The sequence below is a fragment of the Nymphalis io genome, chromosome Z (genome assembly GCF_905147045.1).
Source record: "Nymphalis io chromosome Z, ilAglIoxx1.1, whole genome shotgun sequence".
Lineage (NCBI taxonomy): Eukaryota > Metazoa > Arthropoda > Insecta > Lepidoptera > Nymphalidae > Nymphalis > Nymphalis io.
The window spans coordinates 341,166-368,127 of NC_065918.1; the positions used below are offsets into that span (position 1 = coordinate 341,166).

The window sequence follows — 26,962 nt, forward strand, 5'->3', positions numbered from 1 at the left end:
TTTTATAAATGGCAGAATCGGAATTTCATAAGAGTTCTATTTAAGATTTAATTTTAAAGACATAACATAAATATCATAACAACCTGACAATAACATCCTGTCCAGAAAAGAACAGGAAAACCTTTCGTCTCATTAATCCAACTAGGCGAAGCCATGTGTTTTACACGATGAATGAGCCGAAGCGTTTGTTTGTTAAAATACGCGCCATATAGTAATAGATATTCATAGAATATTTAATAATTCTTCAGATAATCCGTTTGTTAAAGGGGTTTAACGAGTATATAACTTACGCTACGACAATTCTGCCAAGCTGTAGAAAAATTATTTATGTAAATGAAAATCTAGCATTAATATATATATATTAGGTGAGTTTGTTTATAACGCTTTTACGTCTTAACTACTCAACCGATCATCATGAAATTTTGAGTACACGTTGTCAGTCAGGGTACAAAAAAGGACCCCCCCTCGCTCGCGGGCAAAGCGGGGCCCGGTAACGAGTAAAATATAAAGATGGAATTATGAATTAAACGCGTAACTGGTAACAAGAGTAACATTATTTATTAATAAAAATACATTCACGTCGCAGGTCGTATTATCTCTCTACCGTTAGTAACGTCGCCTTTCTTTCTTACTGTCCTAACACGGATTAATAGGGCCACGCCGATGACTACCACCAGGCAACATACGGCAATGATAGTAGGTATGAGGATATCCACAAGCCTCAGTCTCTGAAGCAATCGTGTCTTCAACATGTTCACGTACTCATCGGGTAGTGACATTCCCTGAAAAAAAAACATAGTAGGATCATGTCTTTTGGTCAGACCTTCTTACATTTAAAACAATTTCACACACAGTGGAATGGCTCTTGTATATATTTACTGTAAATGTTTTAACAGGCAAGCGCCTGACAATAATAATAAGCAGGATACTTTAGTCAAATAACTAATTAGTTCATGACTCAGCTTGGCTTAATTATGCAGAAAGTAAATAATTACATAAATACTAATTTAAGATTTACTCAGCCTGAATATATTAAAGAGAATTCGATGAATAACCTAGATAAGTGCTGTTGCTCTGTATAAATATCAGGAGCTTATCTCCAACGAGCTATTTAATATTATATAGGGTTCTTTGTTAGTTATTTCCTATATTAGGGAGCTGAAACATAACACGAAAACCTAAGCTAGAGACAACAAATATTATAATAAAAAATATAAAATAATAATAATAATAATAATGTCGTCCAGTTAGTTAATGTCGCTTTCGACCACGGCGGCCAATCTCAAGAGAGATTACCCAACTGCGCAGGAGATATTATAGTGCACAAGTGTGTGCGCAAACACAGATGCACTCTCCCTTTCCTCATTCTCATAATCTGATGGGACGACACGACCGGAAAGAGTTCAGGCGCAGGACCAACGGCTTTATGTGCTTTCCGAGGCACGGGAGTGTACAAACTTCCAGACTCCGGGAGGCTACTGAGAATTTTCTGACAGAAAAACCCAATAACTTTTTATTGGCCCGACCTGATAATTGAACCCAAGACCTTCGGGTTTGCGGCCTTACATCAAGCCACTACACCAACGAGGAAGTCAGGATAAAAAAAAACGTAGAATATAAAATTTCAACCTCCTCCACCCAAATGAGGGGGGTGAGCGTAGTCCGTAAATTTTGCGTCGCAGGTATCGAAGTGATTTGACGCATGAATATGTTGAACTGCGCCCGTTTCATGCCACGAATAACTGTCCCCGTGCGCTGCAACAAGAACATAATTTAAATATTCTATCGAGAATTGAGATATATATTCTCAGAGATTTTTAATTGACATTCAATTTCTATTTTTGTTCAGCTTAAACGGCATTTTCTTGAAGATAAGAAAGATGAGATAGTCCGTCACGAATCATCATAAGATAGTTAACAAAGTGCCAATTGTAATTTATATTATCTTTCGTATAAAACATGAGTTTGTCTGTAAAATAATAATTTGAAGTCTGCGATATCTGTTTGCCCTAAATACATAATACGTATTCCTATTTTCATTCCATTCTAATTATAGAACTGCCATAGAGTAATGTTTAACTTACGGGTTCCAATTCAACAAAAATCTTGTGATCTTGTTCTGACGGGCTGACACCAACGACACCGTTCCTGTACCTGAAGTCCGCGTACAAGAAATGAGGGTAAGTCAGGACCAGGAAAGCACCTATAATAAAAATATATTTTATGTTATCTAACATAATTTACAATTCGCCATCCTTCTGGATTTTGCAGATGGGGTGTCGAGACGCTATGTGCCGACGGCATTCTCCGATTATTACAAAAAAAAATCAGACGTAAAGATGAGACGGTTCTGATCTATTCCGCCAGAACCACTCGGCACTACGACGATGATAAAATAACAACCGCTGCCAAAAACAATTCTGTAGTTAACTCATGTGTAGATTTACTGACATTAAGTATAATTGGAGTACGTAGGTAAATAATCATATTAAAATTATATTTTTTTACTTTACATAGATTTTCTAGTAAGCCTCTATTTGCTGCTGTAATTAACAAGCGTGTTCAAAGTAAGGAACAATAAATAAAGTATAAATTTTATAAAAATAAATATAGTCACCTGGCGCACATTCGATTAATGTCTAAAATACGTAAACAGGAGCAGCGATGAGTCAAGACTGTGCCCACGATACCGACTGCGATGTTGTTATATGACAGAAGTCAGCTTATTACCGCCATAAAATGTTTATAATAACTTTTTAAGATAAAATATAATAATTTTATTATTACAGAATAATTATATTTTGGGTTATAAATCTCGCTATGGATAATGAGTATTTGTAATGTTTTTATCGATGTATTTTATTAAATACATTACTGACTAAATGAGTATAATATCATCATACCGTAACCGTACCGTAACAGCCTGTGAATGTCCCACTGCTGGGCTAAAGGCCTCTTCTCCTCTTTTTGAGGAGAAGGTTTGGAGCTTATTCCACCACGCTGCTCCAATGCGGGTTGGTAGAACTCACATGTGGCAGAACTTCAGTGAAATTAGACACAAGCAGGTTTCCTCACAATGTTTTCCTTCACCGTAAAGCACGAGATGAATTATAATCACAAATTAAGCACATGAAAATTCAGTGGTGCTTGCCCGGGTTTGAACCCACGATCATCGGTTAAGATTCATGCTTTCTTACCACAGGGCCATCTCGGCTTTTATTATTATAATCATTGCGTCGCAGTTATATCAGTCGTACTGTACTTCCTTTGATACATAATATTACTGAAATGTTTTGAAATGAAACACATTACACAGACAAGTCACGTGTGGGGGGCCGGGAGTGGTACTTGTTGCTTTCACGCCTGGATACAGTTTCAAAAAATCAAAAGAAATATAAGCACTGGAACTGAAATTCATAACTATCACTCAGTCGAGAGCGTGAAGTACGTGGCGGTAAGTGGTCACCTCTGTGTATAGACAACGGGAACTGTAAGAATTACTATTATCCATTCACCAGTTATTCATCAATGTCAATGAATGAAATAATTATGTCCCTTGTGAGTTGTGCTTGTAAGTACCCCTGTACGCTCACCCTTCAAACAAAAGTACAACTATAATAACCATCTAACAGGTATAAAATTGTTGTTTGGCGGTAGACACTACCTTGTTTGTAAATGTCATAAATGTGTAATGTGTGTATATGTTTATTTTTTAAGCCCATAGAATTGTTGCAGTGGATTTAATACACGGATCATGATCGTCCGTCGCAGTGTCAAATTCATTTACCTTCTTTCGGGTCGTTCCATATTCGGTTGGTGATTAATCGACTATGTGTTTAGTGGGAAACAAAACGACAAATGTCTGCTGCACGAAGGTATACTTCCTCCCCGATGTTTCACGTCACGGTAGAGTGTGAGGTGAATTGTATATACATATGTATATTATCTAGCGATGAATAATTTTGAACTTACAAACTTTTATTAAGAATTACGTGTTCTACTGGACTAATGTAGCGAATTGACTCTGTTAAGACTATGTCAGTATTGTTTTGGCGTGGTTATTGGCTTCGCGTAAATCTACCATTACACTAATAAACGGTCTGTTGAAACGACCTAACCCAGTTATTGTTCAACAGCAGAAACCGCAGTCGAGTCTCAACAAGAACTGTACAAAGTTGGAACTCAATCGGACGAATAGCTGGGTAACGTATAAGCAGAACACAAAAAACATTTATATATATTTCACCAAAAAACACTGATCCCTCTCTGGATGATGGAGATATTTAATGCCGAGAAGTGCTATGTTTATGGTCTGCAAATAGCGACTTATTGAGTTAAAATATAAGCAGGGATATGTGTACACGAGTACCTACAGTATAGCATATAGGAAACGCCCACACTTTGTGCTAGTCCTCGAAGAGGTCATCGAGTTAAGCGGACTTTTTTAATAATTGGTATTCGGTCATCGATATTTTTCGATCGTGCCATTACCGGAGCTGTGCTGTGGAATAAGATACATGTTTATCTGTTACGTAATTGAAACTACTATTGAATCATAAGCGCGTCATGTCACTCGTAGTAAATTATCATGAGTTTAAACTATTTATTACAATTAATCTGCTAACTTTACACGTGTCTTCTTCATGTAATATAAAGAACAACAAAGGAATCAAATAAATATAGAAAAACGAATACTCTGATTATTATCTTATTTTTTGCCTCATAAGTGCTCAATTATTTCAGAGACAAGTTAACATTAAGTTAATTGTTTGTTTCTATTCTATAAGACGACACTGCGTGGGTAGGCAGTGATATGAAAATCAATAATCAAAGCTGAACATTTCGAATTTGAGAGGAAAAATAGTTTATACCTATAACACGGCTAAAATATTAGTCGGAGCAGGACAGTGATACCAATCACCAATAATAGTTGTTAGTACGTGTGTATAAGTCCGTATGACGCACACGTGTTATCAGCATTTTCGACCATATTACTGAACTTACACTTCACGTTTGCTGCTAAACTTATAAAAACATATGCAGGCTGAACGATAATAGATTATTTAACTTTTTTTTTCGGACTGTGTATTGCTGTTGGCCCTACTGGCCTCTAAAGCATCACCTGGCGGGATGGGCAAGTTAAACTTGGCTGGATCCAAGATCTATTAATAATAATAATATGTCAATCTGGCTTTAACTAAAATAACAAAAAGGGATTTTGGTATTAATGTTGGAAGCTTTTTAATATAATTAAATACTGCTGGGAGATGGTAATGTTATATACCTGTTAATCGTGAACTACTAATGGGGATAACCGTGTGAAGTGCCAGAAGCAATTATTTAAGCAAATACACAAACGAACGTTTCCTGAGATTTTACATTTTCGATGCAGTTAATTCTCTTACATTTGAATAATTACATTTCAGAATAATATACCAGTATATATACTGTTCGTTATTTATCATTTAATGTAGAAATTGTACGTGAAATATAAACCTTTGAACAACGTGATCCGATTTCGTGCTAAGCCCAACCCACCTGCAATGTATTCAATGTTTATTGTATGTTATAGAGCTATATATTATTATACATTTTGGAGAATCGTCAGATTTTAACAAACTCATTAAAAATATTTATAGTAAAGTAAAAAGTAAAGATGTATAAAATGTTTATTTATAGTAAAGAAATGAATCTTAACCGATGATCGTGGGTTCAAACCCGGGCAGGCACCGCTGAATTTTCATGTGCTTAATTTGTGTTTATAATACATCTCGTGCTTGACGGTGAAGGAAAACATCATGAGGAAACCTGCATGTGTCTGATTTCATTGAAATTCTGCCACATGTGTATTCCACCAACCCGCATTGCAGCGTGGTGGAATAACCTCCAAATCTTCTCCTCAAAAGGGAGAGGAGGCCTTAGCTTAGCAGTGGGATATTCACAGGCTGTTACTAAAAAAAATAAAGGTGTATGAATGTCCTACAGCTGGGCTAAGGCTTTCTCTCTTTTTTTGAGGAGAAGGTTTGGAGCTTATTCTACCACGCTTCTCCAATGCGGGTTGGTGGCAGAATTTCAGTGATATTAGACACATTCAGAATTCCTCACGATGATTTTCTTTTCCGTCAAGCACGAGATGAATTATAAACACAAATTAAGCATATGAAAAATCAGGGGTGCTTGTTCGGGCTTGAACCCTCGATTATCGGTTAAGATTCACGCGTTCTAACCACTAGGCCATCTTGGCTTTTTAGTATATATATTTACTATATAAATATTTATAATATTTCAAAACAATCTTTTTATTTATGGGTTCACCCATAAATAAAATAATAAAGCGCACTTGCCTCTTCGAATTAAATTATTTTCAAAATTAAGTGTGATATATACTACCTATAATACATGTACATATGTATATATAAATATATATTATTTGTTTGTTTGATGAAACGGGTCATGTTAGGAACTTCCGAATCGTTTCGCGAATTGTTCTTTTATATAAAAAAAAAACGTTATTTACAAGTTTTACAGAAACAGACCAAAGAGATATTCTGATGATGATGATAATGATGATTACGTCCTCGTAACTGATTTCGGATCTTTTGGAGTGATCACAATTCCAACTTCCAAACTCCGGGCTGTTACTGAGAAAATTCAAAAGAAAAACCCAATTACTATTTTTCGGCCTGACCTGGGGTTTGAACCCAGGACCTCGGGATCTGCGACCTTATATCTAGCAACTAGACGGAAAGCTAAGCTAAAGCAGTCGGAAATAAGTACAAACATATACGGACTACAGCTTTACAATGGATTGAAAAACATGTTCGAAATAAGCCATCTTAGTTTTCTCTCAGAGAATTTCTATGGCTACAATACTGACGGTCTTGTGTTTTAGATGGATTTTTCCATGTTCCAATTGATTTAGTTTAGTTAAGCTCTTTGTATTTTACCGTCGAAATTTAATAATTGCTGTTAACTGTCCATGACAATATTAACGATATTGCTTATAAACGATTAAAATACAATAATAACACGAAGTGCCTTCGTCCATCTCTTACGTCTTAACAATAATGCATAGCGTGTTGAATTAATATTATTTTATATTAATTTACAAAAATGTATGAGAGAGTTGCTCAAAGTTGGCGTTTCGGATTAAATATATTTTTGACGCCTCGTCGGCTACACAATAGGGCAGACGTTCTCATCGCCGAGGTCGCCCGTATGGTATTTCAAATGCAGTCACGTGAATGAAGTTCAGCGCAGTTGCAGGGGGTCGGTGGGTCGTCAGAGGGCCCTCTGCGAAGGGGTAGCCTTCCGCTCTCCTCCCACCTGACCGAATGTGAATACTAGGTATTATGAATGTTATTTATGACCACATTTTCAATTCGTTCATTGTTCTTTATTCAATTGTGATACAACGCGGACCGAATATGACATTATTATTAGTTAAAAACACAAGAGTAAGACCCTTATGAAGCCCTAATCGATAATTACGTAGGTGTTGTTGGATTATCATTTTCTAAATTTGTGATGACTATAATTTTTTTTAATGCTATGTGGGTAACCATATTAGACAGTAGGCGATAACATATATAAAAAAACTACTTATTTCTCCAGTAATTTAAGTTTTATAATAGTCGTCCTGCCTACATTAATACAAACGCTTTGACTACGCTTTCAGATTATATTCTTAAATTGGGTTAATAGTAGATATATTAAATAGTTTGCTATATAACCGTTAGCCTATAATTATTATAGCGCTGCTGAATGCGGAATAATTAGACTGACCTTTAACAAACTTAATATTTAGTTACTACAATTATTATAATAAAATGTACCTAAAACCGCCTGTTTGTACACCAAATGAGAATATGGTGGTAGGGCTTTGTGCAAGCTCGTCTGGGTAGGTACCACCCACTCATCAGATATTCTACCGCAAAACAGCAATACTTGATATTGTTGTGTTCCGGTTTGAAGGGTGAGTGAGCCAGTGTAATTACAGGCACAAGGGACATAAAATCTTAGTTCCCAAGGTTGGTGGCGCATTGGATATGTAAGCGATGGTTGACATTTCTTACAATGCCAATGTCTAAGAGCGTTGGTGACCACTTACCATCAGGTGGCCCATATGCTCGTCCGCCTTCCTATTCTATAAAAAAAAAAAAAAAATATGCAATACATTCAAGATCAAACGCTGCAAAATGTAGGGATCCCGAGAACAAACGAAAATTTAAACAAGCTGCGTAATATACTAATGACATGGAAAGACGATTAGATGCCGTTATAGCAACGGCTATAACGCAATGGTTATAAATCGGACAATAAATTGAATTGTTTGCATTCAACGTCTCATTGGTACCCAAACCAAATTAAGTACGAATATAAACAACAGAATGAAATCTTCATTTTATGTTTTAATTAAAAAACCGGCTTCTGTTAATGGAGACTGGCTTCCTGATTAGTTATTATTTTATAAAGAAATAAGCAGTTTTATGATTAAATTATTAGCAATCGGTATTGATTACAATCATTTAATTCTCTGCGTAATATTATCAAAACTTGTTTACTAAATACCAATATATATAAATAATATATAATAAAATAAATATATATAATATAATATATTACTTATATATTTTAAGTATTTTTTTATAAAAGGTAATTAAATTATAAGTCGGAAAGTTCCAAAGGTCTATTAGATGTATAAAAAAGTGGTTAAATTTCGAACACAACCGATAGAAATAAATAATTTCGATAAACTAAGACAAAATCACCTCCCGTAGTCCTGAATTATACACACAATAACACATTGACAATGAAACATTGGGTTTGACAACACGCTCGCTGCGGTGTCACGCCAAATAAAAATATCTAGATTTTATTCCATTCGTATAACAGCGGAGACCGTTTGTGGTGCATATTATTTTATTTGTTTGTGTACGTGTGAACAAAACATTTTGGAAGGGATTTAACAGGAGTGAATAGGTACATATGGTATACAGTTATATACTATATCAATATAGAATTCAATCTCGCCATAATCTGCATTCAACGTCTATGCAATGATACGATCGTATTACCGTCTCTCTGATTCTCTGATGAAATATCCGAACGTTCACATTTCGAATAGTGATTAAGTGACAACGTCTACTCCGCTGAGTTCTCTACCTGAAAGCATTCCATGATCTAGACAGGAAGCTTGGCCTAATTAAACATAGTACTTGTCCGTAGATATTTCCCGAGCATGAATGTGTCGAGCGGGATGTCGTCGGATATATCTCGTATAGTATATAGGTATACATATATATCAGCGGCGGCTCAAGTCGAGTGGAAGCGCCAACTTATTTCAAGTTAAGCTCGAAGTTGCGAGAAACTCCTATATTTAAATGAATTTCCGTTTTACTTTAGTTTTGTATAATATTATCAATTATTTTCGCAGTTTTAATCTATATAAATACATTTACGCATAACAAATACAACTTTGAGTCGCATCCTGACCGTCGTCGGTCAACGCCGTTTGTTTAAAAATTGTTTTCGACGGCCAGATTCAAGATATTTGAGATTGTTTCAGGTCTACAATAGTTAAACTCTAAAACAGTCGAAAGTTAATATACAGGGTGTATATTAACTATACTATATTAAAAATAGTCGATTCGCAATTATTTTATAACGCGAAAGATATAAAAAACATTACAATTCCATTAATTACATATATTCCGTAACGATTGCCGATACAAGTTAATTAAAAAAATATAATTTTGAATGAAGACTACTAATATAATGAAGACTAATACTATATTCTATAACTATTGTTGTGTTAGCCGCGCGCCGTGGCCACTCGATCGACCTGACCTTCAAATAGGAACGAAGCGTTTACAAAGCGCTAGCTGTAACTTAACGTTAAAAGTATACATAGTAATAAGTAGACTTATAATGATAACAACTCTGACTTTAACGTTCATATTGGTTTATTTAACTTATCTTAGTGTAGTATCTACATATGTATTGTAGTTGAGCATATGTAGTGAATGCTGGGGTCCCCCAGGGATCTGTGCTATCTCCCACACTCTTTCTTTTGCATATCAATGATATGCTCTCTCTCTTGGGAACATACATTGCTATGCAGATGATAGTACAGTGCATGGTGGATACCACGGACGCGCAGTGGCTGGGCGGGCGGAAACTGAGGAGAGACGGGAGAATCTTGTCATTGAACTCGATAGAACGTTAGAGCTCATCGCCAAATGGGGTTCTGATAATCTTGTTGAGTTTAATGCCAAGAAAACACAGGTATGCGCTCTCACAGCGAAAAAGTCACCATTTTACCCTCATCCCTCCCTCTGTGGCACACCGCTGATGATACAAAGCAAAATCGCCATGCTGGGGATGGAGGTTCGCTGCGACCTTAGTCCAAGGGATTACATCGAGGCTAATGCCGTAGTTGACTGGACTATAAGAAACAAATTATCATTTAATAATTCAAAATGTAAAACTATCACTTTTTCTCGATCTCGTAAACTTATTAAAAATATATATAATCTGTCTGACACACCAATGGAACATGTACCCAAAATCAGGGATTTAGGTGTTATAATGGATAGAAAACTAAATTTTCATGACCATATACTTAAAACATACAAAGATGCTAATAAATGCCTTGGTTTCATTATTAGAATATCATCGCAATTTAAGACTACCCAAGTAATAGAACAATTGTATAATGCCTATGTCCGTAGTAAATTAGAATATAATGTAATAGTTTGGAGTCCGCTTGAGGCAATGTATAGTATAATGTTAGAAAAAATTCAACGAAAATTCTGTAGATATTTATTTAAACGTAAATATGGATATTACCCTTTTCTCTATCCTTCAATGTTTGTGTCAAGTATGGTTGGTCTAGATTCACTTCAGCTTAGACGGGAAGCCGCACTTATAAAATTTTACTATTTAATTCTAGTGCATAGGGTGGATAGCACTGCTGTACGCGAATCAATATATTTATATGTTCCCGACAAATATATGCGTGGTGTTGGAAGACGGCAACATAGATTGTTTTGCTATCCACCTATGTGGCATTCTCCCCAAGCTAGCAACAGCCCCACTGCTAGGGCTGTTAAACTTTTAAATGACTTCGTACGTTGTCGAGATGTAGACATATTTTATGATCCCTTTTATACTATGTTCAAACAAATTTATATATTTCAGAATTTTAAAAATTAATTTTGTGGTTTCTAAATAGATTTAAGCTTATTTTGTTTACAAATTTTAATTCTATTTTTGTTTTATTAAAGTTTATTTTATTTATCCTTGTAGTATGTTATGTTAAATTAGTATGAATAATTAAAAAATGTTTAGTAATTAGTGTAGATATAAGCGACTTGGTGTAAATACTGTAATGCTTATATTTTCAAATAAAGATTATTATTATTATTATTATTATAAAAACAGCTTCACGAAAACTCGGAGTTCTGAACAAGGTGCGACGTTTTTTCACGCCACAACAACTGTGCCTGTTATACAAAACACAGGTACGGTCTGAATATTGTTGAATATTGCTCGCACCTTTGGGATGGCTCCGCTAAGTACCTACTGGAGGCCTTGGACCGGTTGCAGCGACGTGCAGTACGCATTATTGGCGACGTAAAGGTCACAAACACCCTTGAACCTTTACAATTGCGTCGCGAGATAGCAGCACTGAGCGCTTTCTATCGACTGTATCACGGCGAGTGCTCTGAGGAATTATTCTCTCTAATTCCTGCTTCCCCCTTCCTTCTTAAGTCCACGCGAGCTGGTTCTCGATGTCACCGCCTAACTATGACATCAATTCCATCGCGCACAAAGAAATTTGGCAACTCCTTTCTTTGTCGCACTACCAAAAAATGGAATTCCTTACCAGCTCACGTGTGGGGAACACTCCTTTTACAACCCGGGTTCCTTCAAACGAGGCGTGAAGAGGCATCTTGCGGGCCGGCAAGGCGGGGACGGCTAGTACAGAACATTCTTCCCGACTGTACTGGCCGTCGTCGCGTTTGGACTCTACTACCACTTACCATCAGGTGGAGTAGAGTCATTTGCCATCTCGGGGCATATAAAAAAAAAGTCCTTTATCAAAATGATATTAATATAATGAATGTATTACATTAGGACTACATATTTAGCTGATCGGATTACGCAGACATGTTCAACTCGAATGCGATATTCATGTGCCCAGTCCGCAACATATCCGTCCATTAATACGGGAGAACACTAAGTCAAATTGACATAACCAACGTGACAGGGATTAGTATGGAACATCGGTCTACTGTTTAAGCTGGGTTTCCACAAAAGGAATATTCTCAACTTCTGCATTGTTACTACGCTTTAATGACAAAAATTTAGCAACTACCCTAAGTTGTAAATAAAAATTGGTACAACATTATGTAATTGTGAGACTTGAATAATTTCAAAAAGTTAAAATACAGAAAATATCAAATAATTCAGTGGAAACGCTCCTCAAGTCTCACAGAATTAATCTAACTTGTTGAATGTTCGCTAATGCTTCTATCAAATCTGAATGAATTGGACTGCACAATTAGTTAAAACTCAGGTGGAGGCTACATACGGATAGAGATAGAGATATACATACCTCTATTTATATATATACTATATATATTTGGTTTATATTGAAGGTAAATGAATGCTGTGAAACTTACCGCAGAACAACACGATAAGTTTGTATGGATATAAATTAAAAGCAAAACTACACCCAAACTTATGGTATTTTTATCTCAAAGAATTCATTAAGTTAACAATTCAGAAATTAATCATAAACATTATTATTACGTTTTTAAAATTTTAAATTTTATATATAATAATCGTGCTTATGAAGGTAAGATCACAAGATTACCATATCATTTGAATTGTTAGGATTTATTCTCCTAGTCTTTAAGGATATTGTGGTGAAAGTAAGGCGAACACTAGATTTTCAGTTAACCAATTGGTGTCTTAGTCAAACTTGGCTCGGAACAAGCCCACCGTACTAGTGCGCTCTAGAAAGAAAATTCTAGCGATTATATCTAGATATTCAGATTTGTCTGTACATATATAATGATTTGACTTGACTGTTACATCAATGCAGAGCCTAAATCACAGGGTTTAAAAATTAGAATTTTTTATTAATTTAATTTAATTGATGCATTGTATGATGTAAACATCAAGTAAGGAAAGTTTTTTCACCCCTAAAAGAGTTAAATACTTTTTACTAACCAGATTAGAGGAATTTAATTTTTATACTTCCAACAAAAGTATGTATGTATGTAGGTAGGTATATATATACGGTACAACATTATGTAATATATGTAATATATATATATATATATATATATATAATGTATGTAATATATATATATATATATATATATACATAATATATATAATATATATATTACATACATACATACATACTTACATATATATATATATGTATGTAGCACCTAATTTATTGTACCCAGTTTCGCTTACGAAATGAATAAAACGACGTCGACGTGAAGTTTTAACGTTTTTAACCAATCAAAAAGCAATCGTGGACCTAATACCATAAACACTGTTTAGTGTAATTGTCCTATTTATTATGACGGTCTGCTGTTGGTCTAGTAGCTACTTGTAAGACTGCAGACCCGGAGGTCCTGGGTTGAAATTTCAGGTCGAGTTTATATGTCGAAAAATCTCAATAGCAGCCTGGATTTTGGAAGTTCGAATTTTTATACAATCCTGTGCCTCGGAAAACACGTAAATCCGTTGGTCCCGCGTCTGAGCTCTTTCCGGTCGTGTCGGATTGCCGTTCCATCGGATTATGAAAGATAGGGAATATATCGGATTATGAAAGATAGGGGATATGTCCTGTGTTGTGGACAATAATATGTTCTGCGCAGTTGGCTTATCTCTCTTGAGATTGACCGAATCGGTCTGGAGGACAGGCTTAATTGACAAAAAAAAAAACATGTTACATCAGTAAGTAAAAGATTCTGATAACTTATTTTTAATTTTAGAGAATCATGCATAACACTAAACTTCTCACTCAAACTTATCAGGCCTTGGCTGAATGTATTATTATATATCGTACCTGTTCGTGTTAAAACCGTTTAGACATCCTACGCACTTTACAAAATGCTATAATATATTTTTTGTTATCTGTGTATCTGTCCAGTTCCTATAGCTATACTTCACTAACACCTACACTATACAATAAACTTAATACTTAATATAAAACAAGGAACTTGTTAACTTTCACAAAAAAAAAAATAATTAAAGAATTGATAATTTGGGAAGGAACTGATTTCCAGAACATAGCGAAAGCCTAGTTTCGAATTCAGGGCTTGTATAAGAGTTGTAAACAAAACTTGTGTATAAATAAATAAATGTATTCATTAATTGATGATATTAGCTCCTTCCATATTTGTAAATAATTTGGTAGATTTGCATCTCTTTTATATACAAGGGACGTCACGAGGCCTTCGTTCCGCCCCACACGCTGCCCCGCACTACGTGCCGAGCGTGCACAGAATGCGCATCAAAAACACTGTTGAATAATTATTAGTCGTGATAGTTGAATATCTTCAAAACAACTGCGAGATAACTCGCGCTCTGCTACCAGCATAGTTTTTACGGTCATAAGTTAATTGCCACGCGCAAATAATTCCTATTTATGTGTGCCGCGGACCGGGTCGGGACCCGATCGACCTACATTCCGCTACTTGTTGTAACTAAAATGATTTTACTTTCGACAAGGATATTTTTTCTGTAATGTGACCATCATCAATATCTATGGTTCATAAAAATTTGATAAGTTTGAGTAAAAGAAAGTATATATACCTATCATAAAAACCGATTCTTGTCATTATGCATATAATATGTGCTTGTAGTGCAATAGTCGTAGACTTATTATTATGTACATAGACAAATTTAAAATGTTTCTAACAATTTACATGTCAATAGTGAATAAGAGTTGTTCGGTAACTCCGAGCAGTGTTTTTAATATGACAATGGGCACAGATACGAGTCACAAGTAGGGCAAACTTTATTTGAGCTGACCTGTCAAGCTGCCCCGCCCCTCCCCCGGCCCCCGGCTAACGTCAGTGCTCTCGACACGCACTAATTGCATCTCGACAATAATGCGATCCTTAGTCGCCTTTCAGGTCCCTGGCGATTTCATCTAACGGCTTTATAATTCCTATAATACGCTGTAATTATTGTAAGAACCTTTCTTCAATAAGAACTCTTTTTCTATTGATCTCTTATAGAACATTCTGCATTTAACTTTTGCAAATGGCATATTAAATGACTACTTAACGATTATATTAAAATATCTAATTTTAATTAATACACGCATCTGTTTATTCTGGTTATAATAATATAATAAGGGTGCTAAGTTCTTGATAAGCTAATTTACAAGATTGAAAATTATTTTTTAGCTGTTATGAATGTGTGCAGATTTTATATATACCGCTCGACCAGTTCTCGCGGTTTGCCACAGACCGAGTTTGATAGGATATTAACCACACAGTCAGGCGATTTGTTCTGAATTAATCTACTGAATTCTCATTTACGAATGAAGGAAATACAAACAATGTAATAACTGTATAAAAGTAAAATATAATATTTCGCCTTTCAGATACTCATAGCATAGATTTCGGATTCATCATAATTCATAATTAAATAAGATTTATCATTTCATGACGTAGGTAATAATTAATACTATTTTAATGGACCGACCAGGGACTCAAACCCAGGGCCTATATATATAAAGGCTGAGTCTAGCTGAATCTAGCGGTGCAGAGAGGCAATAGTGCCAGCGTCTTGGGTAAAATGCCACAATCTTTTAGACGGCGTTTTTTGCTTTAAATTTATAATGTGTATTTTGTTCTTTTTATTTTAAGTTTGTATATTATAAAAATGTCTGTACATAAATATTAATTTTAAGTATATGAGTAGGTAGACGAGATTTTATTCTAAATTTTATTCAATAAGTAATTTAAATGGATGAATTATTATAATTTAATTTATTTATTTATTGAATTTAATTAATTATTATAAGGAGCTGACTGTATCTATCTTATGAGCATGCCGTGTACACACGCTTTAGAGTGTAATTTTGTTCAAATTTTATAGTTTGATAATTTTTCTGTATGTCCTCATTACATTCAGTTTTGTGTACCAGAATAAATAAATAAATTAATTAATTTTTATCGTTCTATCTCAATAATAAATCGTAATTTATGAAACTTTCTCAACATCCGTTCAGTACAATTCAACATCCGTTGTTAGTATAAGCCCTGCCAGGTTTGTCTGGAAATTTACCTTTACGTGACTATTTGTTGTCTCCGCAGGCGTCTCACGCACTTCCTGCGAGACAACGACGACCAGATTACCGTAGCCCACGCCCTCTTCGTTCGGTAATATTTACACGTTTATCAATTTCACGCATCACATCTAAATGGATTCCGCCGGCGGAAATGAGGGTTCAAACAAGTGCTACGAGCAGAAGCCCTCTCCGCCGTACCGACCCAGTCCTGATCTGTGACGCGCTCTCATAGAAGACTCTCAAGTTGGACTTTATTGAAAGGCCGAGACGGCTCAATTTCAAAACATAGTCTTGATGACGCTGTAAAGGTCAGTTAAGGCTAACAGGAATTACACATTAGAAGTAATAAAGAAAAATATTCTTTTAATAATGTATTGTTTTTATTGAAAGGCGATTTTATTGTTGTTTAAATAAAGTGTAAGATGCGTATATTGAGTAAAATATATGTTCAAATAATAAAAATATGCTCACATAAAAATGAAAGCACATTTGTTTTTCTTATTATTTTTGTCTCTCACAATTGATGTTTGCTCCAGTAATTAGCCCAGCAGTATCTCAGTAGGAATTGTTGACCAGAAAATTATAAGATACATTGTAAAGGGCCAATGTATTGGTAGATCGTAAATTGAATTCGAATGGCACGAGGTTTTTCCGACAAGATTAGCGCGGACGCCGGATACTTGCTTGTGACTTCACCATGCCCTTTGAGGGTTTCTTCTATCTTGACGTATGAATATTAAAAATATACGTTAGAAAAATGTCCTTTAATAAAAATTAGCGAAAAGAAGACAACCTTCTGAAGATCTGTTCTATAAAAATGTAAAGGATTCAAACAATAACTTATCACGTCGAATGTCAGATGTTTATTAAGTTTTGGCAATGTACTCGGTCGCTCAAGGATATTGATTTATATAGACTCGTTTTGTGCTCTTAATAAATACATTAATATACTTGACAGTTTTGTTGTATATTTATAAGAATAAGAAAAAAAATATTTAGAACACAACGTAATAAAATATATAATATTATTAAATAACCATTGCTAACACAGAAACATAAAACAAAAGTACGGCTAGGGAATAAATATGTAACACCTATATATATTTATGTACGTATTATAAAAACTGTGATTTTTTTTTAATAGAATAGGAAGGTGGACGAGCGTATGGGCCACCTGATGGTAAGTGGTCACCAAACGCCCTTGAACATTGGCATTGTAAGAAATGTCAACCATCGCTTATAGCCAATGCGCCACCAACCTTGGGAACTAAGATTTTATGTCCCTTGTACCTGTAATTACACTGGCTCACTCACCCTTCAAACCGGAACACAACAATATCAAGTATTGCTGTTTTGCGGTAGAATATCTGATGAGTGGGTGGTACCTACCCAGACGAGCTTGCACAAAGCCCTACCACCAGTAATTGGGGCACCATTCAATAACAAACCAGCAACCAAGTTGGATATTAAGCCCCAAGCTATTTATTTAGCAAAAGTTCTGTAAATATGATATAAAATATCCCACACCGACGCCCAAAGTTTATAATTCTAGCGGTTTCGAAACGTCGAGAACTATAAAGTCTACAAAGACGCGGCCCGACTCCGAGGTCAGTGAAATAGGCTGTTAAAGTTTGTTCAGAACGTAGGAATAAAGTTTATTTTTTCCTTTACACACGGATGAGTCTTCGGCAAACATGAAGTGTAAGACGCTTTTCCAGACAAAATTGATTTCATGTTTATGTTTTCGCGCATAATTTAACTCTTATATATTTAGGTGTTTTGGTAATTAATTAATTTAGTAGCTATGGTAAGTAAATGCAGTGAGCGCCATTAAACTTGTTCGCTTAGGCAAAGTGACAGTAATAATCTTCAAGTAATTTCAGTTCTTACTAATTTTAAAGACAACAACACTCACAAATGTGTGAGGATGTGATGTTTTAAGAGCTTGCGACACGACCGAAGAGTTAACTAAACCTACTTATATTTATAACAAAACATTACTAAAAGATATAAATAATTTAATAACTGACATAAATAAAAAATTATTAAAAATTAACTAAAAATAATCATGGCGTGTTATTATATAAATTTTAAAGTTGAAATTATTATTAAATAACGAATACTACATATTGTAGCTCAGTGGTCTCTAGAAAGGAATACAAATTAATTATTTAAGCGAACGTTTCTGAGAAACATTAAAAAGAAGACTTTCGGGGCTCGCGACACCGCGTCACCGTTTCGTTAAATTATTTTCCTCGTCAGCATTTTAGATTTACGGAACAAACTAAACTCTATTAAGCGCTAGAACAGAGTCTACGTGACCTAACTGATGCATTTAATAAAATACTAGGACAAGATTTTAACATCTTACGAAGTTCTAGTTTTCTTAGCATTATAGTACAATAACGTTGTCCACGGTATTTTTAAATGTATTTTAGATGGTTCGTTTGACCCCCGTGAATGGTCGTCGCCCAGAGACAATTCCTCTGCACGAAGTGTGGTGGACCCCGTTAATGCGACGCAAATTATAAGATCTTACCTGTATATTAAGACGAGCCGGTTGGCGTGGTTGGTGGATGCTTGCCTTTCACGCCGAAGGTTGTGGGTTCGATTCCCACCCAGGACAGATATTTGAGTGCATGAACATGTCTGTTTATCCTGAGTCTGGGTGAAATTATCTATAAAAGTATGTATTTACAAAAGAAAAATAGTATATGTAGTATATCACTTGTCTGGTTTCCATAGTACAAGCTCTGTACAAGCTTAATTTGGGATCAGATGGCCGTGTTTGAAAAATGTCCCAGCATGTTATTATTATTGTTATTATCCATTGTATCCATTATCCCGGTAATAAGTTCACTCACGCATCAAGCGGAACACATCAGTACAGAGTGGTGATGTTTGGCGATAATTGATAAGAGGGTTGTCCGCGCCTGGCCGCTTGTGTAGTACCTACACGAAGGCTATACCGGGTCATATCTACACATCGATATTTCCCTACGACGGTTCGACGCACACATTCAATGTTAATATTGAAAATTCCAATTAAAATATATAATAGCTGTTTGCAAAAATTAACCAACGGTGCAGATAACTTTTCGTCGAGTTATATTTGCTTTAACAGAACATTGCGTTTGTTAAAATTGCGCTCTAATTAAGCGCCAGCCGCAGGTTTATTAATTCGATCCAATGCGTTCACCTCTATATTAAACTATACTAAACAGTCTATATATAACTAACAGTCCTATATTAAACTGTTCTCACCGGAGGTTTTGAAATAGAAGGCGAGAAATTTGTAAAGATTTTTAAAAGCTATCTAAGCTTATGTTACTTAAAAGAGCATTTATTTTACTTATTCGCTACTGTCATTAGTGCAAAAGTATATAAATATGATAGTCCGGTATCGTACGGTACGCTACGGTACTTTAAATCTTAAAGTCATAAGGCGCAGCATAGGTAACAGCTTATTGTTTGATTTACTAATCAAGGTTCATAAGTTACCCAAAAGTTTCAACTTCAGCTTAGAGTTTTCGGAAAATATTAATCGGATATAACTTTATAAGTAACCTTTATGTCATGCAACTACGTCCACGCTAAAGGTGTGACAGCGGTTCGGCGCATTTTAGTAATATGCTTGCGTGAAGTGATGTTAGGTTTATGTTTTTATTGCATTTATTCCATAATTCGTAAAAGTTTTTCGGTAGACATGGATTGTATGAGATCGCTAGAAATAAAATTAATGTGTATTTCGGTCCGTTAAAAATCTCATGCATCTTGAATTTGAAAATTTTGGTATATAATGTTAAAAATCATGTTACTCAATAAGTATTATATAGATGATGGAAACAGAATTATAACAAGAAACAACTAGAAGGAAATTCACTGATTTAGGATTCATTATGTTCAATATGGACGTGTGTCAAAACCGTTTAAAGAAAAATGTTTAAATTTTGGATATTGCTGCATAAAACATCGTGATGAAACCTGCATGTTTCTAATTTCACTGAAATTCTGCCACATGTGTATTCCACCAACCCGCATTGGAGTAGCGTGAAGGAATGAACTCTAATCTTTCTCCTCAAAAAAAGGAGGGAAGGCCCAGCAGTGGGACATTCACAGGCTGTTACTTTAATCATCAATAATATAAATATTTTACAAAAATATCGTGTAAGCAGTAGTGCATAAAACAAAATTTAGATTATGTTATAATAATATACATCGCTAGGTTCGCCAGCATACATGGTTATGAAACATTACTAACGAAAGCATTGGACTCCTAGTAATAGTATTATTCCTGTATTCGAAAACTAAGTAGTCCCGGTGCTGGCACCAAGTGAATCGGCAATCGGCCCAGGCCAGCGCAGGCTAGAAATAGTTGCTGTATTGATCTATCAAAGCTCTCGCTGGGCGAGATATTCTATCGGCGCTCTGCACTATGGAACAGTGGAGCAGACGGAACATCGCGCGAATGATAAACTTTAATTACGGATTTGCTTTCATTGATTTTCAGATGGTACAAATATTAGGAAATATTACCAAGGCATTTTAATTTGAATGCATTGTATACTAATTTGTATAATATTTGCATATACCTAATGTGAAATATATAGGATACTAGTAACGGAATATGTCCTAATGGATCGTCCAGTTCCTTTGTTGACCGACGAACCGCCTTTAACATTTCTCAATCAATCACCCAAAAATAAATATTCAAAGTAATGAGAAACTTCATCATATTCCGGATGCGATATTTACAAACAAACAGAACTGATCTGCATAACAGTCTTACTGAACGAATATCGATTATTTACTGGTGAATGTAGAATATTACTTATTTTATACAGCTGTCATGTTCTGTTCTGACATGTTTATACATCAGACGTCCAGACGTGTCCTTTATCGAGAAGATGAACCGCGGAAACATAACTATCGCTATACGTTTAGGAGTTAATATATTAAGAGAAATATTATTGCGAGACTTCTGTCGTACATTTATTTCACATACATATAATTTACCACCTGTAATACCACCTCGATCCTTACAGGCTCTCATATAAACTATGAATTTTTGTATAGGACTAATTAAAATTATTTCTATAGCAATAATTAGCAGGATTAAACAAATTACACGCCCATTAGTTAATTAATTTATTCGTTTTTATTATGCATTTCCAATATCGATTGTAATGTACGTGCATATGTTATATACTGATAGAAATGATAATATTACCGATTTATTGAAATACGAACCGTTTAAAATATTTTATTATATGAATTTATTTGTATATAACAAACTAAGCTCAACTACAGCAGAGCAAGGGTGAAAAATCATGCACATTTTTCTTTCCAGACAGCTTCGCTATCAAGGGAAAACGATGTTAGCTTTGTTCTTCGAATTGAAAAAAAAACCGACAAAAAATGTATTTATAAAAATTGTTCAGCTAGTCTTAAGATACACTATTCGTGACCGAGTCATTAATGCATATCATAAATAAACTATTCTCAAAATGTAGAGTACTAAGTGTTATATACGTTAAGAGCGCAAAAACAGAGCAAAATTCGATAGTCGAATGAAGTAGTCGTAACCAGTACAGATGTGTCATCCGCTGCTAATGGAGAGGTGATCCATCTCCGACGATGACAACTCACACAGGCCATTAAAAGGGAACCGGAACGTACGTCATTCCATCAATATAAATGAATATAAAGTCATAAATGTGATTCAAATTTGAACTTGCATCGCATTCGACGCAATGAAAGGCTTAGCGGGTCAAGTTCGGGGGGAGGGTGGCGCTGGTGGGGTCGCTCGATGAGGGCCGGATGGGTGGGCGGTGCACCCTCGGATCCCACGTATGTTGTTGCGTCTAACTATCTCGTCATTTTAAAGCTGTGAAGCATAAAATATTCGAATAAAATATTTGTTTTGTATTCTGTCACAGAGAGGCTTCGTCGTCAAGACCTCGAGCCAGAGGAACAGGTTCTTATGTTATAATAAATGCTATTTCTGCGATGGTGACTAGATTTTAATGCTAAATAATAATATACGTATGTACGTTCGTTACAAGTTCGAATTACCACAACGTATAATTTAAAATTAGCCGTTATCCGTGTGTTAACTCGCATATTTAAATAACTTAAAAAAAACCATTACATTCGTAATCATTTTTTCTCAAAAAAATTTTCGTTACTGATCTAAAGTAAACAATAAGCTTAAAACTAAATATTTAACGATAATAGTACTTATTGTCGTTAAATTTAAAATAATCACACAGAAGAGCAGTGCCCTAAGAAAAAACACGAAACTCACCGCAGAAACGGTCGTGAAATCTCAGAAAGTGATATGCGACATAACCCAAATTAATTATAACATTTCAAGAATACACGCATCAAAATAGCTTATTAAAAATAAAATAGCTTATTAAAATAGCTTATTAATAATAAATCAGCATAAGTCGGTTGTGAAAATTTTACTGGTGAGTAGAGACGTGTAATGACGAGTAATGACGGGTGAGCACTTGTACACAAAAACACAAAGGAAAGGAAAACACAAAGGAAAGAAAAATATTGTATTTTGTATGCGTTTACTTTGTATGAAATAATATAATACTTAAGTACAGTTACATTTACATTATATAAATGTTCCACAATACATAAATGTTCCACAATACATAGACTAAATAATTGTTAATTGTATCGGGCGGACATTTGAAACAGAAACATGATCAACAATCAATGACAGGAATATTAAATTAGGGTGAATTAAGTCGCACGGCAACATCAATTAGTACGAGTTAGTGTTCCGTTGCATCCCGCATTCTTGGTTAACTCTCTGGAAATACCGTTTCGAGGAATAACATAGCTTTATTAAATTTACCTTCCATGATTTGTAACGAGAGCTTCGATTGAGTTATTTGAATCAGACTGTATTTTATATGTTTGTGTTTTGTGTTTCTATCAACATAGAAACACAATTCGGAATGCAAAGGGCTTTATTAATTAGAGCAAAGATATTTGTACGGAGCTTCTGCGGGATATGGATTACGAGGGTGACGGGAAAGACTAATGCTTAAACAAGTCACCGTGTGTTGAGTTCTAATATTTACACGGGCATAAGTGCGAGCGACATTAGCCATTATACATTAGTAAGGTGTCGTTAGGCCCTCTAATTTACCGGTCTCACTTCACATTTCATATTGTAACAGCAATATACAATATTGCCGTCTGACAGCATAATTGACCGGCACAAACAGAAACTTGCCCGCAACAGCGCTAGCTAGCGCTGCTTAACAATAGACGACCGTTATATTATACAATTGACTATTGGTTGCTTTTAGTTAAACAAGTCCAACTCGAATCTTAAGCATTTATCGTTTAAGACTGATATATAACATACCAATGTCGACCTTGTTTGTGTAGCTAATCTCCGAGTCTACTACCATTTTTTTTAATAAACTTATATTACGATATTGAACTATGGAGTACGTTAATCAGTTTTCGCAATATTTTTATCATTTTAATAAAGAAGTATGTAATAACAGCCAAGAAAGAATAAAACAAGAAAAAGTAGGTAAAAGGGTTCCGAAAGACATAATGCAATTTTGTCGTGTCAGTGAATGTCCCCGGTTAGAACCTGATGGAAACTAAGCAGATTAGGAGAAAGCCGAGAAAAACAAGAAATTCGGTATGAAATATGAATTTCTGTTAAACTCGATAGAGTTCAGACGACGTAGAAACGTCGATGTGAACGTCCAGATTATATGGACACCTCGGTATTAAAAATCAATTTTATCCAATGCATGCTGACTATATTTAAAAATGTTTTTACGTATACTTTATGAAAATGCTAATAGTAAAAACGCTCGACTGAAACCAGGAACGCACTTTAACTAATTTTAATGACACTCGGTGAACCTACGCGCCAAAGTCCTAATAGTCCAATCAAATTAGCGATCAGCCTCGGAATGAGAAATACTAAGCTGAATTTTCGTATAATCTTCATCTGGGCGTTCTGAAGGAGCCGAGATGGCCCAGTGGTAAGAACGCGTAAATCTTAACCGATGATTGTGAGTTCAAACCCGGGCAAGCACCACTGAATTTTCATGTGCTTAATTTGTGATTATAATTCATCTCGTGCTATACGGTGAAGCAAAACATCGTGAGGAAACCTGCACGTGTCTAATTTCACTGAAATTCTGCCACATGTGTGTCATACCTTCTCCTCAAAAAGGGAGAGGTCTTAGCCCAGCAGTGGGACATTCACGGGCTGTTACTGTTTACTGTACTGTACTGGCGTTCTTGTTGTTTAACAACGGAACATCTGTCTCCTGAACTAAATATATATTAAATGAAGAAGGTCGTATTATATAGGGGTCTGAATTCTCATTTTAAGTATAAACATATAAAATATAATGCAAATAAGTTTAACTATGGTTTTCATTTTAGCGCGTGACATAATCCTAATTACGTGTGATACGTAGGTACTAAGTATTAACAGAAGTTCTTTAAACGCGTACTCGTAATGTGTGGTGAGTGGAAATGGTTCGTGGGTTGCCTAGTCTACCATAGGTCTTTACATTTGCTTCGTTATATAACAAGTCCATTATTCCAGTGCTACGAGTATAGCTACAGCAATTTAAAAAGAACAGTGAAGAACAGGCAAGAAAGTTTGTTTTGAAATCATTTCAGTACATACCTACTGATGTCATTCAACTAGTGGCTGGCTTATAAGGGTATAGATCTTAGAACCACCACGGTTCCAGCGATCCACACTTGGTGAAGTTGCGGGTACGCTTGCGCATTCTTCCGCGCCTCCACCTGTGGCTGTTCTTTTTGTCGAACCCTTCGATGTTAAATACCCCTATTGGGATGTGCCAGTTATGCTCACATATTTCTCGACCTGGAGGACCCTATACTTTGAGCAATGAACTCCCCCTATTCATTGCTCGGAGGTTCTCTTCATGGAGGTAAATAGTTGGCGTTGCGATGCCGTCTGTACCCTGTTCTCCTTCGGCGCATCGGGTCTGCGTCAGTGGAGAACGTTGCTTTTTACACCATTTGAGCAGGACCGGTCGAATCGCCTTTATTATAGCGTGGCCTGCAGTGGGCTCCGCCAGTCTCTCTTCCCACTTTCGAATAAGTATCGAAAGTTTATTGGCTCTCCATTCCTTTTCCTCTACTGCGCTGTAAAGACCATTACGTCTACGGAGTCTTACTAGCCTAGCTTATTATATATCACAGTGAGCTATTTACTTTTAAGTTTTTAACTTTTCTACACTTTATGAAAAACTTAAAAACTTGCTAGGTATATTAATTTTCGTTTTCTATTTTCCTGTAAAACTTTTTTTTTTTATTATTCCAACGTAAGTTAGACTGTCTTATTTTTAATAAATAAAAGTGAGACTCATTTGATTTCCTACTATTGTTATCTATCAATATAACATTCCTTAAAAAGTTACTATGAAGACAATTATAAGAGAACTGTATTGATGACAATTATTTTTCGAAGTTTCTCGGCCAAGTATTCCTTGGAGTTGAGTGCTCTTTCTAGATATGACTAATTAATCTTACTTTGATGTTTGTAATTCAGTTTGTTCCTAGAAGTATAGGTCTCATCGGCAACATAAATTCTACGATCGAAAAACCATTAAGAGAGCCAGCTCTAATGCTAGAGGGCATTCGAGCTCCTAATTATAGTGCATTAACTCACACAGGAAGAAATAATAATTTTTAAAACAAATATAGTTTATTGTAATATTTTTAAAAGTTACATTGTAAGGGTGCCTTATTAGAATCTACAAGGCCATTATTTAAGTGAGTTAATTATGAACTGTAATAATATTCATATTTTATGTATTAAAGAAGAACATTGGATAAAAAATAACGTTCATATTTAACTTCAACGTTCGCCAGGTGGCTAGTTTGTTTAGTAGAAAAAAAGTTCATTTAATAACGTACACACACTAAAACAGCGGTTAAGCAAGGTCACGGATCTGCTTCTGAATAGTGATCTCGTAGGGAGATTAAGAATTGTAAAGTTATATCTGGCGACTGTATCGCCTCAATATTGACTTGTTTCTATGGATACGATATTCACGTCTAAGGCAAGAAGAAACCAGAAAAGAAAAAGAACTCGATGTTAACTGATGTTGGCATCAGAACGATAAAAAGATAGACAACTTAAGTAAAAAATTAGGAGACCTACATATTTATGGGTTTAATTCCCTACCAGGACAGACATTTGTGTGCATGAACATGTCTGTTTGTCCTGAGTCTGGGTGTAATTATCTATATAAGTATGTATTTACAAAAGAAAAGTAGTATATGTAGTATATCAGTTGTCCGGTTTCCATAGCGCAAGCTTTGTACAAGATTAATTTGGGATCAGATGGCCGTGTGTGAAAAATGTCCCAGGATATTATTATTATTATTATTTCTGAACATATCGGCAATCACGTAGGCGCAAGGATGCACTGACAGATGAAATATTTATTGCAATCCAATTCTTTTGAATTTGATTCAAAAGAATCAATATTTTTATTGATTACTTCCGGACTATTCTTTATACATTTTTCTCTTATATTTCTTTTGGACAGGTACTTAAAAAAACTTTTATGTAATATTATGTGC

At 35.2% G+C, this 26,962-nt stretch overlaps 1 protein-coding gene across 1 annotated transcript in view; it reads right to left on the reverse strand.

Annotated features, from left to right (window-relative positions):
* Window positions 1–575: 575 nt before the first annotated feature.
* The window catches only part of LOC126780581 (sensory neuron membrane protein 2-like), a 73,093-nt gene continuing 46,706 nt past the window's right edge, over window positions 576–26,962 (reverse strand). Inside the window, exons 7-9 of the mRNA XM_050505178.1 lie at window positions 2,085–2,203; window positions 1,630–1,755; window positions 576–782 (exon numbers count right to left, since the gene is read on the reverse strand). Coding sequence (XP_050361135.1) covers window positions 576–782; window positions 1,630–1,755; window positions 2,085–2,203 — 452 coding nt within the window. The remainder of the gene's footprint in view (window positions 783–1,629; window positions 1,756–2,084; window positions 2,204–26,962) is intronic.